Below are 20011 nucleotides of genomic sequence, written 5' to 3'. Positions count from 1 at the left end.
CACGAATAAAATTGACCTTTGTCCAGTAACACGCATCTGGCATGTCATGAAAGTTCACATTTGAAAATTCAAAAATGACCTACATAAATGGAACTCATCGCCAAATCTTTTCACTAAATTATAAGCACGTTGGCTGCGTATGCTGACAAACAAAGTTAATGAAACAAAAAAATGTGATTTACCAAATGTCTCTGATGCTGCTCTAAAGATGAAGTCTTACGTGATCTGAACTTAATATGAAAAACAAAAAGTGCAGTTTTACAGTGAAAAATATCTTACTTATATATTACGTACTACAAACTTGGGTAATTTCATCAAACAAAACAATAACTTCACCCTTTCAAAGTATCATTAGTCCAGCTTCACAAATCTACAATAAATCGCATTTACCTCTTGTCTTCTCCTGTTCTGCTTCGTGCCGTCCGCGTTTTCACATTTTCTTTGCTCCATTCATTAAACCTGTAATAATACTATTAAATCAAAACTGACCCCTCTTTATAACAAAGTAGAATTGCAACAAAAATTAATAATTAACTGCTATATAATTAAAAAATAATTGTTTACATGTTTACATATACAAAGTTTTAAAAAAATAAAAAGCAGAAAAGTGGAATACTTGTCAGTAATTCTGAAACCGACTTCAGCAGCTACTCAACGCCCGTAATGAACTCAGAGAACGTTCAACGATGCTACTAATTGGCACGTAAATTAAACAAACAAACGCACCCTTACTGATGATAAGGCGCGTTATAGCGATAGTTATTTGCATAATGCAGCGTTAGAAACCGGTTTTTAGTGCGTTAGAACTTTCAGCTGAAGATAAAGTCTAACCTAAGCCGTAATATGAGCTGGAGAAATGCACTGCTAAATTCTACCAATAAGGAAAGGAGTATTTGAAAATTCAAAAATGACCTTGACATTTAAACTTCAGTCAAAATATAAATTATCTGACAAAAAACGCCATAACAAAACAAAGTTGACTTAGACAAAACACACCTACGTATTTCTGAAAAATTTTCATGTCAGAAAACCAAGTAGCTAAAATAAACCTAATTTTTAAGTGAACAATTTGCGGGCAAAAGCTTACTTGTGGTAAATTGAAAGTTTATGCTAGCTACTGAATAGGTGATTCTCGAAAGACCATATTTTAATAATAGATAAACAATGCGTGTAGGGCGTATTTAATTTGCCCTCTACTGACTGTTAAGCAGAACGGCCATTTCAATCGCTTGCAGAGTGCATTTTAACTGAGGAAATACATAGCACATGGAAGTTAGCAAACGATACTTCATTCAACGCCATGCACATTACAGAAGTTATTTTTCCTTTTTCTGATTTTCATAAATTTTCAAAAAATTATTCAAAAATTTGAAATTTTTGATAAAATAATTTAAAAGCAAAAGTTGAACAAATTATAACAAAATAAGTATTTGCAAGAATAAAAGAATATTTGCGCAAATATTGCGTTGATTCAAATTGCAACAAAGTAGGTTTATCGTAAATATGGTTCGGTTCAAGTACAAGATAGCTCGCGTATTTGATGCATCGTTTGTTCTGTATTTATAACATGGGGAACCAAAGGCAACTGCATATACATTTGGTATTCAGTTTTTCTTCAGGTTTGAAATATCTCCTCTGCATCATTAATTTCTATTGTCTTCATTTTTCATATCTGCAGAAATGCTAAGTAAAAGATGTTCCCTTTGAAGCACCGTAAAAATGCAAGGTGAAATGAAAAATTCACTGTTTAGAATATGCTAATTGAGCGCTGCTAAATACACCGTTCTGAAAATACGTATACAACGTTTTGAAATAACATGATACAAAAAAGATGGAAAATTGTATATTTCTCATTATTTGAAAAGGGCATGCACTAGTTACTGAATGCAACAGTAACGGAAGAGAACAGAAGACGGCCTCACTGTTAGCCATGTTAAACAAGTCAACAGGCCAAATCGTATTAATAAAACAATCTTGCGGTTAAGTCGATTAGCATAATAAGGATTCAAAGCTCGCGCAGCGTTCTTTATTCTATTTAGCCTGACTGCACTACATCTTAACGCAATCGACCTACTTTTTCAAAAAACGAGTGTAAATCTAATCACTGCAGTGTGAAAGGCTGATTTGCATAAGTTTTAAAACAATGTGCAACACGTGTTATTCAATCTAGTCTAGCTGCGCTAGTGCTCAACCGTGAATTACGAATCCTTTAAGAAACGCAGTGCTATCTTCATTTCAACAGCCAATTTGTTGAGCAACCAACAGTCTGTTAAAAGTAAGTAAAATAATCTCAGGTGCAATTGATGCTTTCCAACATATATATATAGATATATTTATTTATTTATTTATTTGTATATTTATTTTTGTACTTAATACAACACATGTTTTTCAAAAATGCGTTCAGTTGGAAAAATTTGAAAATTTTAGGGAAAAGAATTTATTTGGATTTCTTGCAAAACATTTTTCAACTGTAATCCATTATTTTATAAAATACTCATCATACAATTCATTATTTTCTGCAATGTGCAAAGTAGAATTTCAACTTCTAGAATTGTGCGGCTGAATTTGGAATAAATGGCATTTGCATCTTTGCATACTGACCACCTTCTCAGCATGTGAACATACAAATGTTTCTTCGATTGCGTGATTGTGGAACGCAAGTATCGATAGGTGGGCTTATATTCAGTTCAGTGTAAGACAGCATCGAACTGGCAAAGCATAAAAGCGTGTAAAAAATATGTTAATGGAAACTTGAACAATGGATTTATCGATCGCATAAATGGATGAGGACACATCACCGACAATATGGAATAACAAACCAATTTATCTTAAGCGTGAACAAATTAAAAAAATGAAAAGAAAGACAATAGCAAAACACAGACACGACACACACAAAAACAGATACAAACGGAAACATAAACAGACACACACACACACACACACACACACACACACACACACATAAGCATATTGTCACCTTGCATTCAATTCAGTAGCAAGGAGGAATAAAATTGCAGTTTAAGACAGAGATAGTAGGCTGCAAAAGGCATATAAGATCAAAATCAAAGATCGCTAACTTTTTGCCAGAAGAAACCGACTGTATAATAAAAGACTATAGTTGGTCGAGGTCAGGCATATGGGTGGCATTTTTCATAGAACAATATGCACGGTTTTTTCTAAAATAAATAAATATTATAAATCGAACTGGATATTCAAATAAAAAATTATACACTACAAAGCAACCTGGATAAATAAATAAGCATATTAATATACATATCTCACTTATCAATTCTTACCGGGATGTAATCACAAGCAACTTCTTTGATTTCATGACCGTCCAAGTAAAACCAGTCCCCTGTTTGGGAATCTCGGCAGACGCTAACATAATGTGTAATTGAATTTTCCCTGATACATTCCTAAAAATTAAAAATAAACTTGCCTGCCTTATAAAGTAAATTACATATATATAGTATATAAAGTAAAGCAAAGGCAACAGCATCATACCACCATGGCATATAACTTGTAAGAAACGGTACGCTCCACTCCATTCTCATCAAGTGGAATATGCAAGGGATCTTCAAGACAGATACGTAACGACACGTTGCGTTGGTGCGAATCCCTAAGTAAATTAATCAACCCATATTATTTTCAGACTAAAGTAAAAACTAAAGAATTTTTCTACGAATACACGTTAATGACTAGGTAAGTGGGCAACGATGAAAAGCGTGTTTCCACTACAGAAAATACAGACGTTTTGCATCGTGGACACGCTACTCCATGACAATGGTGGAGGAATGGACTGTTCCGGAACAGTTCCAAAGAATCCTAAACAAAAACATACATTTGTCCTTGAAATTTGAATTCATTGGAATGAATAACTAGAAAAATTAGAAATAAAAAAAACTTTTAAAAAATAAACATTATTTTTATTTTATATGAAATAATGAATATTATTTGCTATTCTGTTTCTCTCTTACTTTCTGCTACACAACATTCGACTCTTGTGATTGAACATTTATTTTCCTATTACACATCATAACAATCAATAATTTAAATTATATCACATGAAAAAGAATAAAAATCAATGCCCCAACATCAATAATTCACGTCCATCTTTTCATTCATTAAAAATAAATGAAAAAAACAATCATGTACTCAATAAATGCAAAAATATGGCATTAACATTTCTTAAAACATAATATTCTTACTGCAGAATGAACATACGCAATACCAACCTCAAGAGTCTGCACAGACCCAAATTGAGAAAACAAAATATTCAGTAATATATTAAACGTGGGACTGCCCACCTCTACCATTCCACAACACGTGAAGGTAGTTCGCTCAAAAACTGAATACTAAAAATTGAATATTATTCTAATTTGCTTAATTTACTTCTTCAGTTAAACTTACGGCAAACAGTTGCTCTATAATAGTTGTCATTTCTCCGCGTGCACTTGAAGAACTATTCAACACCAGACCTTCCTAAAGATTTTAAATAAATAAAAAATGCAACGCTTCTCTATAAATAAATATACAGATATATAGATAAAAGGTACCCGTTCAAAATCCTCATGTAAACGGCGAAGCAAAATCTGATACACTTCCTCCGCCCTTTTTTTACGTGGCCAAGTTAAGAACATACGAGTGGTGGTCTAAAATTTAAAAAGTAACCAAAAATAAAAAAAAAGAAATCAAGCAGATTATAAGCAAAATCTGTGACCAACAAATCGGCCGGTATGATGTTGATAATTGATCGGTCACGCATCTCGTAAATCAATTTACAAAATTCACGCAAGAATTTAAAATCAACAGACACTGAAATTCTGAAATTCGAAAATTATCAATGAGGTGAAATGAAAAACTTATTTTTTTATCACCTGGACCAGTGATGCACAATGTAATTACGAAATTCAACTGAAGCATACAGGCAGGAAATGACAGAATTCATAGAACAGCTTGCTTTATAATTAACCAAGCCGGGAAACTGAAATAAAAATCAAATTAGATTACATTATATTTGGAAATATTTTGCCAATTACATACAATGGATCGTCGTCCCTCGAGAGGAACCACTGTTTTTGGTGGCAGCACTACGCATCTATATAAAAAATAATATGAAAATTAAAAAAGAAAGTCATGCTGAAAACCAAATGGATATTAGTAAAGAATTCTTCAAATAAATTTTTTTGAAACAGCGACAATTGTGGAAGTCTAAGCAACTGCAAAATACAGGTATAAATATATTGTCAAAGAATTGGAAACTGTACGTTCTATAAAAGCTGTTTCGGCAGCGACGGTGTGTACATGACAAAGTCATTATCCTTGGCACAGGTGATGGAGAGTCTCTGGATCGTCCACGCAACGAAGCGCCTCTGGGTCTTCCACGTGATAAAGAGTGCTCAGTTCGTCCTAAATGCAAATTTGCTGCAGTGAATAAATAGCATGCGCATTAAAGATCAAGGAATGTCCATGCTCTGATCATCATAAACACATATGTATTGCAATTCCAACTGAGCAAAAATGAAAAACAAAGAAACAAAATTTTTGTTGATCTCTCATAATTTCAATATTAACACTTCAATTTCACAATGATAATATTACTTCTTTTTTTATACTTGAAACTGTTAATCAATAATGGGAAAAAATCGTTCGACACTCGAATTATTTAACGGTCATGAACAATAAACTTAACTTTACATAAATTATAATGTACTTTCAAAAAAGTAATTGTTGTAAGATGAAACTGCATATTATTACCTCTCCTCAAAATCAGAGGCGTATTATGCGGAGCATCGCTGTCAGAGTCGTCGTCATCATCACCATAATTATTGTATCTATTGTTAGCCACGTTGTTGTTTCTTCTGTTGTCATTTCTGCTCTGGTCATCAGAATCATCATCATCATCATCTTCTTCAACATAAACATTTTCATCATTTTCAGTATCATCATCCTCATCTTCAGAAAAATCATATTCATCTTCATCTTCCCAAAACTCATCATAAGCAGTAGCGGCATCCTGACGAACATGCATTACCTGAAAATACATTTATTTATTATTATACATTCTTGTCATTACTGTCAGTCTGACCTGGTCAGGAAAAAGTTTTCTAAAATTGAGCCAACCACCGATGAGAACCTTCAACAACGCCGACTGGCAGTTGGATGGCAAAATTTGCTTCAAATGTTGCAGAGTTGAGCCCCAAGTTTCTATTTGCTGCGCATCTCTCAGGTCGAACGCAAAATCGAGCAGAATAATAAACCGAACTGATGCTAAACTATGAAATTTCGATCTTGTTGGAAAGCACAACAGCATCGTAAAATCACTGGGATTATGGCTGAAAAAATTGAAATCCGTAAACTATTCAACGATTTTCACATTCTTTGTTTTTGCTTTTAATTCAGCACAAATGGATAATTATTGTCATTTTCTACATGGTCCACGTGAAACATGGATTTCTTTGAACGATGACAAGTATCCACATTTTCCTCTGAATTATAATGTTAAACAAGCACACACACAGTTACATATACGTGTATTATATTGAAGAGTTGAATTAAAAATTTGCTCTGATAAAGAAAGCTTCCAAGTTGATGACAGTTAAAAGAAATATGAATGAAAGTTCATCAAAAGAAAAAACATTTTTACCACAAAAAACTCAATGATAGTCAAATTTCTTTCTTTTTTAACAATACATTTTATAAAATAATTATATTAATAAAATTTGTAAAGAGAAATCAAGTTCTGAAGCTAATTAATAATTGAATGGTTTGGGTGAATCGTTGAAGAAAAATCTAACCAATGTTAGAAAAATAAATATTTTTGACCAATCAAAAGTTGAATAACACGTCAAGCGCTATAGCCAATCAAATTGAGATGAAAAAGAAAAAACAGACGTGGACAACATGGAAACAAATGAGAATACCTTTCATGAATTTAAAAATAAACTTATAAAAATGTTGATAGTATTTACTTATTATGAAAGAAAAAATAAGAATAATAAATCAACTCACCATGTAAGCAATGTATATTGCTCGATGTTCAACGTGAGAACGTCAGTTTTCATTTGCTCGTTGTCGAACCACTCTCTAGGACGTATGTCTATTATCAACATATCATTTTTGTATTCTTCCATCATGATCAGTAAATCATTCGGAAGAATGGTATTTGCCTCTGTTCAAAAAATATTTTCAAGTGAGAAACAAAATTTTAGCGACAATAACAATTTACCTGGATCAAACCATTCCGCGTCTACCTCCAAGGGCAGTGATGAATTTCTATTTTCACGTTCTGCCATTTCACTATCTATTTTTAGCAATGACTGCTAAAATTAATTTTTCTTTTTTTAATTAACAAAGAAACGTAAAAATTAAATTCTTCTTACATTTCTTTCCAAATAATTTTCCATTCTGATGCTCCTGAACAATCAGAACTAAAAATGCAAAAATTAAAGTTAAAATCATTAATTTTAAAATTGAATCATGTAGTTTACAAAAAGAAACAGTTCAAAGCACTGAAACACATTCAACAAAAAACTTTTTATGCATAAACAACAGCGCAACTTAAAAGCAACATTATGTTCAATTTCTTTTTCCTCCCCCACTACACGCCATTCGCTCACTCAGATCTCTCCTCACAAACTTTCTAAATCATCGTTTTCATCTCAAAATTTTTTCATTTATTATTTTTTGCTATTTTTCAAAATAATTTTAACTATTAAACTAATATATTTCAGTTTTCCACACTTATTTGTTTCATTTGAAAATTTATAAATACTAGTTCTGCTTGTCTATTTGCTCCTTCGCATCTATCAGACATCATCTTTGCTATGAAACATACTCATTTGCATTTTGACCAGACATGATTTGACATTTTGAACAAAAATATCTCAGGCTAGTTTGTGTTTCAATGCGCATATTCTCATTAAGCAACATTTTAAGCTAAAATAAACAAAACTGACGTCTGCATTTATAACTGTACATCGTGATCATGTAGAAAAACACCCCCAATGGAATTTAAATTAATCGACTTTACAAATTTCAGTTCAGTGAAGTGAAAATGCAGAAATAATAACAAATAAGAAATTAAAAATTAGCAACTAAAATTTTTGATGAAGGCTTTACATTACACAAAAGAAAATTAATTAAAAAAATAATGGAATGGAATAAAAGTTGAAATTAAAAGAAATGCACATTAAACAATTTAGACTCTTTACTTATTTAGTTGAACAAATGTAAAATAACAATTATGCTCAATGAGCAGAAAATTATGACTTTTTACTGCTTACATATTTAACAAATTGAAACACACCTCAAATTGACGACTACCTGGTTGATGTTTCGCTTCGTTGGGGTGTTGGTCTTGAAGATTAAAAATTATTTGAAGGATGAAATAATGCATAAATAAATAAAGTATACGCTGACTGAGTCATAAATATTTTGGATAAATCATCGCGCGTACTGTCAAAGTAATAAAATCAGAAAAAAAGATTTACAATTAAAACATTAAATTCTAATGCAATAAATAATAAAAATAAAATAGATAATATACATAATACGATAAAATGAAGAAAGTCTATCGGAAAAGCGGATGGAAGCGTTAAATAAGACGCACATCAAAATAACAGATCATCACAAATAACGCATAAAATTTTAACAGAGCAAACAGACGACGCGTATGCATACACAATGAAACATAAAACAAGTAAACAAGACCAGGAAGTAAGAACGAGATCATTTAGTAGGCTACAGTATTATGAAATGCATGTCATAATTACGGTTTGAAAAGTTGGAACATTATTGACAGCAATCAAAGCTACTAATAATTAATTACATGTTCAACATTTTATAAGTTTTATAAAATGAATGCATAGCTATAGATTTTTACAGGATTCTAACGAAAGTAGTGCGACATGAATTACAAAATTTAGTAGAATAGAATGTACACATAAATAAACATGTTGTAATTTTATATTTACAATTTTCTATTTTATAAGCATCTTACATGATCTTGAAATGCATGATGAGCATTAAGAACAGTAAACATGAGTAAAAATTACCGTTTCTTTTTAAAAAATTCCCCTAAATTTTTAATCAAAATTTCTAAATTTTATTGCAAAATGAGTTTTTTTTTTCAAATTCCTTGATAGTTGCCTAATGTCGCTGATTGTAGCAATCCATGCAACCGACAGTGAAAATCAGGTTTAATTTTCGTAGAAATTGTGTTGATAAATAATATACATCGATGTAATTTATCATGTTTTATTTTTTGTTCGTATAAACTTCTTTAAATAATATGAAATACTTTCTAGCTCTTGCTTAGTGATGATGAACATATACGCTATTTTTGAAGATACGCATAGAACAGACCTAAGTAACTGAGCTGGAAAATGTGCTGCTGCTGTTGAAACAGGAAAAATTAATTAACCAAATTGAAAAAGAGAGAGTTACTGCAGGGAATCTTGTGAATAAATCACTTCTAAACAAATGGACAGGATGCATTCAATTTATTTGAGAATTACGTTTGATTGAAACTGCTGCTGATGCTCTTTATTCGTTAAAACAGAAAGCTGCTAGCAGTTCGTTAACTGTTCGTATAAAACTGTTCTTGTTCAGTTACATAGTTGATAGCATGCTCATCTATGATACAGTAAACATCTCTTTTCTGATTCGACAAGCATAAGCAATTTGTTAAAATGAAAATATTTAGAATACTTTAGAAAAATATACACATATTGCGGAGAGTAAAGCATTAGTGTTTTTGAAGGAACTTCCACACAGTTTTTCAATTAAAAAAATATGCGAATACAATTTCACAATTATAAAAGTGGTATAAAAAATACATGCTGTAATGTTTCACACGAAAACTACTTTAAATGGAATAAGTTCATAAAGATATAAAAATCAAAAATATAATATAATAGCTTGAAATAAAAAAAATTCATTTATATAATTTCCCATCTTCTGCATCATCAGTACTGCTACTGGTTGTACTATTTTCATTGCCGTAATTTGCGTCACCAAACAGACTTTCAGCCCAAACCGGGGAACGAGCTTGCATTAGCATTTTGCGGATTCAAAATGTCTGAAATTAAAACTGCATTTACGCAACTGAATGCATACATAACTCACACTGACTTCACAACTAAATGCATATGTTAATCATATCAAAGTTATAATTAATGTTTGTAATAATTATAAAATTATGCTTTAAACAAAACGTTCATCATATAGTTGAATTTCGTCACCAACTTACCGCTAGCTACTGAAGGCTGTTGTCCATAAATTCCTTTCTGATTCACAATACCATTCTGTCCATAATTCGGGAAATTCGCCTGTGCCATTACTGGAGACGGATTACCATAACGTAAGTTGCCTGCGCCACCACCTTGTTGGAAATTAGTAAACGCTGAATATAATTCTGAATTTAACATGGGATAGTTCGGCTTTCCCAATGGCATCTGCTCATGACCACCAATAATGTTGCTTTGTTTGTAATATGGAGGATAATTGCTTCTTGGCAATGCCACTGATGAAGCGCCTGGTGGCGAGAAAGCAGAATTTTGCAGCATAGCACTTGTTCCAAGAAAATTACTTATCATATCCGTTTGTATTGGTTTACTGTGCAATTGCGCGTGCATTTTGAATGCGTAGTAATCGCCAAAACTTGCATTGCAAACATAGCACTTAAAAAATGGAAAACCTGAAAAAACCCTTTCCCAGTTCAAAGGATTTGCTGATGTTCCATGCGGTTGGAAATTGTTGTTCAATTTGGGCATCATAAAATTATTGTTGCAAGCAAGAGTATTCGCTCCTGAAGGACGACTTTGCGCAGACTGTAAATCAATGGTAGAAGAATTCACTGCTTGTATGGTATTATTTTGAGAAGACATATAATTCGCAAGGCCAGAAGGTGGTGGAGGCATTTCAACTTGCAAAGTGTCCGAGAATGCTTTGTCTTTTGTGGTCAATCCCATACCCCATTGAGTTTCAGTAGATTTCTTTTGATTATTAGAATAAGTATTTTCACACGCCCTGCTTGCTAATGGCATCGACTGAGAATTATTTGCACTACTTGTAATCACTGGCAAATTGTTGGAACTGATGGAAACTTTTGGATCCTAAAATAAAAAACGAAATTACTGAATGTATACTTACTCTGAATAATATTTTTCATTGCGCTTCATTTGAAAAAGACAAACAACGTTTTAAAATAAAAAAGTTCATATGTTTCATGATTTTGACATTCAAAATATAACAGCTAACGTGTACGTATAATAAATCAATCTTGGTACAGCAGTCTCATTTGAAATGTAATTTGATTTCAATAATAAAAACTTTAATAATAATAATAATAATAATAATAATTCATTGCATGTGCAAAACAATGTAAAAACAATTTGAACAACTGCTTATTGCTTATGCTTATTAATAATTATTTATTTATCTAAAATATTTCCATTAAATCAATTGATGTATATAGCACTACTTACAGTAACAACTGGTAAAACACAATTTTGGTTGCAGGATAAAGCACGTTGCAGATACTCATTGAAATTCGGCGGTGGAAATGCGTTATAAAAAGCTCTAAATGTGCATATTGAGCAAACTTTATATGGGAAATGACTGTTCTAAAAAATGATTATTACTTCAATTGATAAGCATTGGCCAATGCATCAGAGTAGTGTTTTTTGTTGGATGCATCTGGTTCAGTTAATGCTGGATATATTGTTCCACTATTGTTCATCTGTTTGTCTGAATAATTAGTTTCATGAGAAAAAGTATTACGTGCAAAACATAAACTTATTTTCACTTCATAAGTAACCAATCATATTCAGAAAAAATTATGACACCCAAGTATATAAATTTAAAATTTAAATCTGATTAATAAAATTTTATATTTCACATAATTGATTTACAATGTTTTTGTATACTGATATTACTTTTGTAAGTGTAAAATTAAAAGATTTTATTTTACACGGGCATACTTAGCTGTTTCGAACTATGCAAAATATAGTGCTAACATAAAGTCTAAAATATCATTACTGAAATGAAATGCCAATTGCGGAGAATCCACATTCAATGAACTTTCTTGGGTATTTCTAACAGCTGCTTCATTGCCTTCGTAATTTTGAACCAAAACGGTCTTTCTCTGCTGAATAACATTGTTCACACACATGAACATGTGCACATACACATGCATATACATATACATATACAAATATGTATGTATCGATATGAATAATTAATCTTATTGTAATATAACAACTTACCGGCTGATCTGAAAGAGCACTCTGTTGATTTTCCATCTGCTTTTGCGGACATGCTGCCTTCAGCAGCTTGCTTCGTCTTGATCGGTCATCTAAATATTGCATTAAAATCACATTTCAAATTTTTAAGTTTTGCAAAAAAAAAAAATAACTGAAGAACTGAACTTTCAAAAATAGTATAGCTCAGACGTTGTAATTTACAAAATTATTTGCCACATTAAGCATACTTTTTTTAAATCCAGCAAATTAAAGTTTATTCAAAAATGCAATTCATATATATATATTTTTTTTTGCTTATTCATAGACATATGCAACATAATGTAAATAACTTATATTCAAAATTACTGTGACCTATATTAGAAACAGCCGCTAAAGTGATGCTGGACTATTTGAATTTTCAGATAATTATAAAATCAGGTATGAACGATAATTAGAACAATAATACTGAAAGATGTGTAAAGGAAAAAGATTCAATCAAATAAAAAACATACCTATTAAACATTGCTGTTTGTATATTAAAATTAAACGATGTTGAACAAAGTTAAAGACAATTAATGTTCATAATCAATTAAGGTAATAATATGATTGTCAAAAAGATGATGTTAAAATAATGAGCATTTACATTGAATAGCTGCAGGACGCTTAAGAACACAACTCAGTGGTGGTTACTGTTCTGATAGTTTGTGTTATAATGATGAATCTCTTACCAGAATAAGGGTGAAATCGTGGAAGCAGATTATCACTTCGCGGAAGTCCACCACTGTTTGAACCATCGTTTGCGTAATTAGACGTAGCATTTGCAGTATAATTGTACTCCATGCTAGACTAAAACATTATGAACACTGAATAACTAACTATCTTATGAAAATTTAAAGAAAGTTCTCTATAACACGATGCACATTATTTAACTTTCAAACATAATCATAATTACAGATTTTGCAAAACAAAATTAATGGCACACGTATTTTACAAGTTTAGTCTAGAAAAAAGAAAATTAATAAGACTGAACATTTTTTATGTAACAAATATTAATATGTTTAAATATCCAAGAATAGTAGCTGACATGCATAAACTACAGCAGATGAACTGGATTGCTTTGTATAAATTTTCATAATTCACTGCTGGTGACTGGGCGCATTATTCTGTTTACAAGTGGATTATGGAAACGAAGTGCTTATTAATAAATTACTTATTTATCTTATTAGACATTTTTGTTAAGTCTTTACAAACCAATTGATTTAAACAGAAGCACAAAGCATTACGTACAGTAACTGGTAAAACACAATTTTGGTTGCGGGTGAAAACACTTGGTGAATGATCATTGATATTACGCTGGAACAATGCATCATAATAAGCTCTAAATGTGCATATCGATCAAACTTTACATGGATAATCATTACTGTAAAATAGAATTGTTACTTCAGTTGATAAGCATTGGCCAATGCATCAGAGAGGCGTTTTTTGTTGGATGCATCTGGTTCAGTCAATGCTGGACATGTTATTCCACTATTGTTCAACTGATTGTTTGAATAATTAGTTTGGGGAGAAGTATTATCTGCAAAACATAAAATTACTTTCAATGTTATGCAACAAAAAAAATGTAAACTTAAAAAGAAATGCTATTACTAAAACTTCAAGTCATATAAAAGTAATATAACAAATTAAATTTCATAATAATTTTGCAGCTTTCATAACTACATATTAAATAAAAAAAATTGCATATTTCAGAATAAAATTTAAACTACTTACTTTGTTTAAGCATATTATTTTATACGTTATTATTTTTGCTTACTTGAATGAAATGCCAACTGTGAAGAATTAGCGTTTGGCAAATTTTCATGGGCATTTTTAACAACTGCATCTTTCTCTTCACAATTTTGAACCGTAACTGCCTCTTTCTGGCCAATAATATTTTTACACACATACACGCACACACAACAATATATATAATGACACAACATACCGACTGATCTGAAGAAGCAATTTGCTGATTTGACTTCTGCTGCTTGGAGAGCTGTGCCTTTGGAATTCTGCCTCGTCTTTTTCGGCTATCTGAGTAGAGCAATTAAATAACATTTGGAATATAAGTTTTAAGCTTTATTTCAAAGTACTGCAAAAGATTTCACTGAAAAATTAAAAATTTTGAATAATAAACAGGCAGTTTGGGGTTCAGATAGTTCTTATTTACAAAATTATTTGCCATGCTAAAAGAACTTTAAAATGTAGCTACTACTTGAAGATTATTCAAAAATGCAACTAACAGAAATGCCTATAAAATTACAACATGAAATAAATAAATAAACTCATTTGGAAAAATTGTTGTTTCTTATATTATTGGCTAAAAGGCTATTGAGGTTGACTATCTGAATTTTTAACTGCTTATGAAACCGTGTGCTACAGCTGGAATGATGATTAAAAAAGAAAGAAAATACTACCATGAATGCGACAAAGAGCGTTGAACGAAGTCTGTAAACTAATAAATAATCAATATATGTGTTGTTGAAAAAAAAAGTTACCACTCAAAAATTTAATCATTATCACAATTAACACTTACTTTGCTTAGTTTCAGTTGAATTACTATTAACAGTACTCTGCTCTGGTGGCAACTGTTCTGAAGCTTGTGTTAAATGGATGGATCTCTCACCACAATAAGGTAGGAATCCTGACTGTTGATGATCAGTCTGCGAAACTCCGCCACTGTCTGAACGTTTGTTTGTACCATCGATGGAACCAGTGTTTACGTAATTAGACGTAGCATTTGCGGTATAATTAGATTCCATGACTGTCTATAAAACATTTTGAACACTGAATAAAGCGTCTTATGAAATAATTAATTCACGCAACAATTTCACGGAAATTTTTCACAAGTCGGCGCGTTATTTTTCAGTTTTTCATTACAGATTTTACAAAAAGGAAAAAATTACAATTTCAACTGAAAAAAATGAAACATTGTTATACTGAAAAATATTAATAAATTTAGACGAATAAATGCAATAAAAGTTTTCCTTTTCATCCAGGTACAAAAATCTTCTTGGTAAATGATACGACAGACGATACTGGATAGTTTTGTTGCAAATTCGCAGAAAGTCTGGTTGGTTTTATTGGCAAGGCGTTTTATTCTTGAAAAGAAGAGCTATTTTCATATGGACACTGCTCATAAATAAGTATACTGTAAAACGTACAGACGAATGTAGTACTGCTTCAAAATTTCCATCAAAATTTGATCCATCTTCTATCACTGAATTTCTAAAATGTTCAGTCTTTTTAAAGTTGTTAAACATGCAACACATGTGACTATTCATAAAGAATAAATCATTAACATTTACAGTACTTTTTTAAATTTTGTTTCACTTTACTTGAGTGTTGTTTGCAAGATGATCTAAGATGGATTATTTTGAAAATTCACGCTTTGTACAGTGAAAAACATTGAAGGCATGACGTTTAAACTTGAGGACGTAATGGCAAAATTGTATGTATACACATTAAGTATAAATTGAGCTGCAAAGGAAAGTTAAGAATAGTTTATATAAATGAAGAACAAAAAATAAGAATAAACTAAAGAATTCAAATTTGTATTACAAATGCAAAAACAAATCTACTCACTCAAAGTAATGCAACAATCATCAGGTAGAAATGAATCATATTTACAGTAGTACTCACTCACACTGATCATTGAAACGCTGTCAATGATTGAACAGCCATCAAAATGAACAAAGAAGCATGCAGCGTTTGTTGCCAATGTTGTTGTTGCTCGTTTGAGTTGGTTGATGTTGGCAAAAGATAAATTGTGTTCCTCAAAATAATGAAAAATTTGTGAGCAATTTGTTATGGAAAAAAGTTTTTTACAAATAGCACCCACCTTCTGTCCAGCGGTGAATTTGCAATTCTACCAACAGATAGCTGATGAATGAATGAATGGATAAGTTGCATTTTTTCAGTGATTTTTCGAAAGCAAATAACAATCAAGCACTATATATATATATATATATATATATATATATACATATATATATATTTGTTTCGCCCAGTTCTTTCTGACATTGTCTGAAAAAATAATAAGTTAATTGAATGTCGGTTTTGGAAATTTTTAAAAAGATAAAAAAAACTCATCTTCGACGCCATATCAAACCGCTGTGCTTCGAAAGTGGGCATGCGCTAGCAAATATAGCAAAGTATATGCTATCAGTTGATGAAAAGAGTAAAATTACCAATTTTTATAAAACAGCAAAACAACATCAAAATGTCGCTCGTTGCACCAGTAATTCGATTGTGATTGGCGGATTTATTCGATGCGCGTAGCAAAAATTTGACATTTCTGCCCCACCATGCGGATAATGTATTTTTCTTTCGCTTCTTCACATACTTTCAACCTATAAAATGCTTAAAAACAGTAACTTTCGAAATAAAATCGCTAAAATAATACTTTTAATTTTATAAAATAACATTTTAAGCTGCTCAATTTTTAAGATCATTTTAAAGAAAATATTTTTGCCCAGCTTATTTGAACGTTACAAAATTTAACTCGAAGATGAAAATAAGACAAAATGAACTGCAATCAATTGCTCAGCAAGGCATTGATCTGCGCAATTTCTAGAAAATTTGAATAATTATCAATTTGTAACATTTATGAAAAAAAGTATTCTCATCATCATTCAACTTATGAATTTTACAAACTTTTATCAAACTTTATTTTTTTCATGAAAACTTTAATTTTCAAACTGCTTCAATATTTAAGGTTCATTATCAACATTATTGGTATTATGCTTAATTGTTGCACTTTAATTCCACACTTCTCACTTTACAGCAAAACGGCTTATTCTCGCTCGAAAGTAAAAAACAAAAAAATTTGATGATTAAAAAAAAAACTTGCGAGAAGTGAAAAATTATTTCACTTGAATTTTGATCAATTGAACTGAATGAGCTCATCTGTGTAAAATGATCATTTTTAAAATAATATTTTATCTTCAATCACAAAATATATTATAAACAATTACTGAATGAAAAATAACAAAATACTGAAGACTTATTTTTACCTGTATTGTTGTTGGTGAAGATGCATTCTTGAAGCATTCTGGTGCAGTTTGCGTTTGTGAACAACCGGCCAACATGCATTGCAACAAGTACGAAATGTTAATATGATGCTTTTGGCTGTTTATAGTAAGTTTTTGTTATTCTATCAATTGTTTGCATCAAATAGAATGCCGCTAGTTAATTTTCAAAGCAGTAATTTCCATGACCTTTGTAACGCATTGCAGATGAGCACTTCGTAAACCATTCGCTTTTAGAATTGTTGCTTCACGCTTTCTCTTGCATAATTTTACAATAACATGCAACAAGTCGAAGAGAAAAAATTACAGCAAATCTTCTTCGATTTGTCCCCTGTGTTTTTTTTTCTCTTCAAGACACAATAATTTTCATGTATACTTTTTTTTTAAATTTGTTAATTAATTCATTATGCGAAAATAAAAGCAGTCCTTTTTGTTTCAGATCATGCATGCATATCAAACTTTGCATAATAATTGCGGGAAAATTAAGTCAACTAAAAGAACTATGCAGCAATGCAGTGCATACACCGCCCGCACTTATTTATAAAAGTGAAAATGCTGACAACTAGCCGTTAGTAGTAGGAATTTCAATATAGTTTGCGTATGGAGCATTTCAAATGTCTTATTGTAAAAATTACTATTTGATGCTATACAGACAGCACTGTGATTATTTAGAAGTTTTAATTTAAACCATTTCACATTTATAATTAATTCATTTCAACATTACTGTTTTATTTTTCCCCACAATAACAGTTAAATTTAAACTCTAAATTTTAAACAGCATAAACACAAGTACTCATCTTTAACCGTATAACATGAACATTCGAATAATGAAAAAAAAAAAAGAAAAACGTTGCACTCGCACTGGAGTAACAGAAAATAATGCAGATAATATGCAGTAATTGCTAAGAAATTACAGATGAAAAATTCCTGCTCATTTGATAAGATAGAAAGTGAAAGTTTATAATTCATATTCATTTTCCTCATTTCTGAAGTATCTGAGAAGAGAGACGTCGCAGGAATCTGTCAATAACAGTGTCATACATCGATCCTACAATTAAAACTTCCCATTTTACATTTTACATTTAATATGATACAACTCGATCAGTTACTGCTTCGAATATAATAACAGAAATAATACTAATAGTTACCCGTCCGTTGCTGGTATTTCAAATTTTTCCTTGTCCATTTTAATTTTCAAGATTTTACTGTTCGCTTTCTGATGTTCCACTGGTAAATCTTTCATCTCTTTCAGTAATACATTCGTTTTCTTTTCCTCTTTGAGAACGTATCGGATCATTCCGCAGCTTGTCTGAACTTGTGAGATTTTGCCGACTGCGCATCTGCTCCATAGAAAGCATAATTTCAAAGGGCATTGGAATAGCGTAATTAACAACGGATATATAATCGGCTACAAATAAATTCCAAATCACAAAATTGTGCTTTTCAAATTCCAAAATTTCACAGCAATGCACAACTGTGTGATATATGAACAGAAGGTAGATATTGAATTTTTCACCACATAAATGACAAATGCTGTAACCAGAATAACCAATGATGTAGTTGTCGGCTTGTACTAAAGCATCTACGAACATTCTCATTGCCAAATAAAGATTGACTGAAAAATTCATTTTTGAAGTCGTGCCGCAGTAATCATCTACGGAACTTATATCCCTAGCACTGCAATTTGGAATATTCATGCTCTGTTGGAAATTAGATAACGATGGCGGAAGATGGACACCGTGCTGCATTCCTAAAAAGTTTAACATTTACACTAACCTCAACTTGTAAAAAACACTTGTAAAAAAATAAATAAACAAATATATATATATATATAAATGAGCTGAAGTTGATTGGAAGGAATATTCAGATTCAAACAAACCTGCAATGTAACTTGCAAACGCTGATGAAAATGGAATTGGATGCTGAAAAGCGTCAACCCGAATTGGATGCGGCTTCACTACCTACGTCAAATAGCAGTTATTTATGAAGATGAAATATAAATTTTATCACTAAATGCATAAGGATGAATTCATTTCATTGCAAGCTTGTAATTTTAAAATCTATAACGAAGATAATTCAATAAACTTAATAACACCATTCAAAATACAAATTAAAACTAAAACTAAAAAAAAACAACTCTGCATGTTTTCTAAAATTATCTGAATATTTAAAATGAATACAAGTATGCAAATAGAATTTAACATTTTTATAATTCATGTAAAATATATTTGTTGATTGTTCACCGATGCTTGCTCTGCTAATGTAACGTCAGTGCGTTCATTTCCAGTTTGATGCACGCTCACCAGTGGATAATTGTCATTCTTAGGAAAAATGGAGTTGCTTGGATTCGAGGCAGCAGGCATCTGAAATTGTTCATTCACGCAATTGCATAAAATGGATATTTTTCTAATGGTTTTGAAAATACTAATAATAATTTAAACTAATACTAAAAAACAACTCAAGATATTTTCTAAAATTATCTGAATTTTTAAAATGAATACAAGTGTGCAAATGCAATTTAATATTTTTACAATTCATGTAAAATATACTTGTTGCTTGTTCACCAGTGCTTGCTGTGCTAAGCTAACGTCAGAGCGTTGATTTCCAGTTTGCTGCGGATTCACCAGTGGGATAATTGTCATTTTTAGAAAAAATGGAACTGTTCGAATTGGAAGGAGCAGGCATCTGAAAATTGTT

General features: G+C 31.2%; 2 protein-coding genes across 2 annotated transcripts; both read right to left on the bottom strand.

Annotated features, from left to right (window-relative positions):
• Positions 1-3112: 3112 nt before the first annotated feature.
• Positions 3113-7819, bottom strand: Tsp_09684 (conserved hypothetical protein). Its single transcript, XM_003374293.1, is given in 17 exon segments — positions 3113-3176; positions 3297-3416; positions 3436-3443; positions 3505-3619; positions 3689-3825; positions 4236-4355; positions 4393-4482; positions 4557-4652; positions 4721-4823; positions 4878-4984; positions 5044-5098; positions 5268-5409; positions 5758-6034; positions 6089-6335; positions 7045-7171; positions 7229-7322; positions 7775-7819. The coding sequence occupies 17 exon segments, from the start codon at positions 7817-7819 to the stop codon at positions 3113-3115; spliced, it is 1947 nt and encodes a 648-aa protein (XP_003374341.1).
• A 2209-nt stretch (positions 7820-10028) lies between these two features.
• Positions 10029-19677, bottom strand: Tsp_09685 (zinc finger protein). Its single transcript, XM_003374292.1, has 15 exons — positions 19618-19677; positions 19194-19275; positions 18521-18929; positions 17300-17414; positions 15870-16059; positions 15449-15504; positions 14821-15052; positions 14230-14318; positions 14059-14164; positions 13686-13821; positions 12974-13086; positions 12270-12358; positions 11490-11627; positions 10253-11117; positions 10029-10081 (listed from the first exon to the last, which is right to left on the bottom strand). Exons 1-15 carry the CDS (start codon positions 19675-19677, stop codon positions 10029-10031), a joined length of 2733 nt encoding a protein of 910 aa, XP_003374340.1.
• Between the last annotated feature and the right edge of the window lie 334 nt (positions 19678-20011).

This window comes from Trichinella spiralis (assembly GCF_000181795.1).
Source record: "Trichinella spiralis strain ISS 195 chromosome Unknown Scfld6, whole genome shotgun sequence".
Lineage (NCBI taxonomy): Eukaryota > Metazoa > Nematoda > Enoplea > Trichinellida > Trichinellidae > Trichinella > Trichinella spiralis.
Note: the sequence above shows the minus strand (reverse complement) of the source record. Positions and strands in the feature narration are given on the sequence as shown.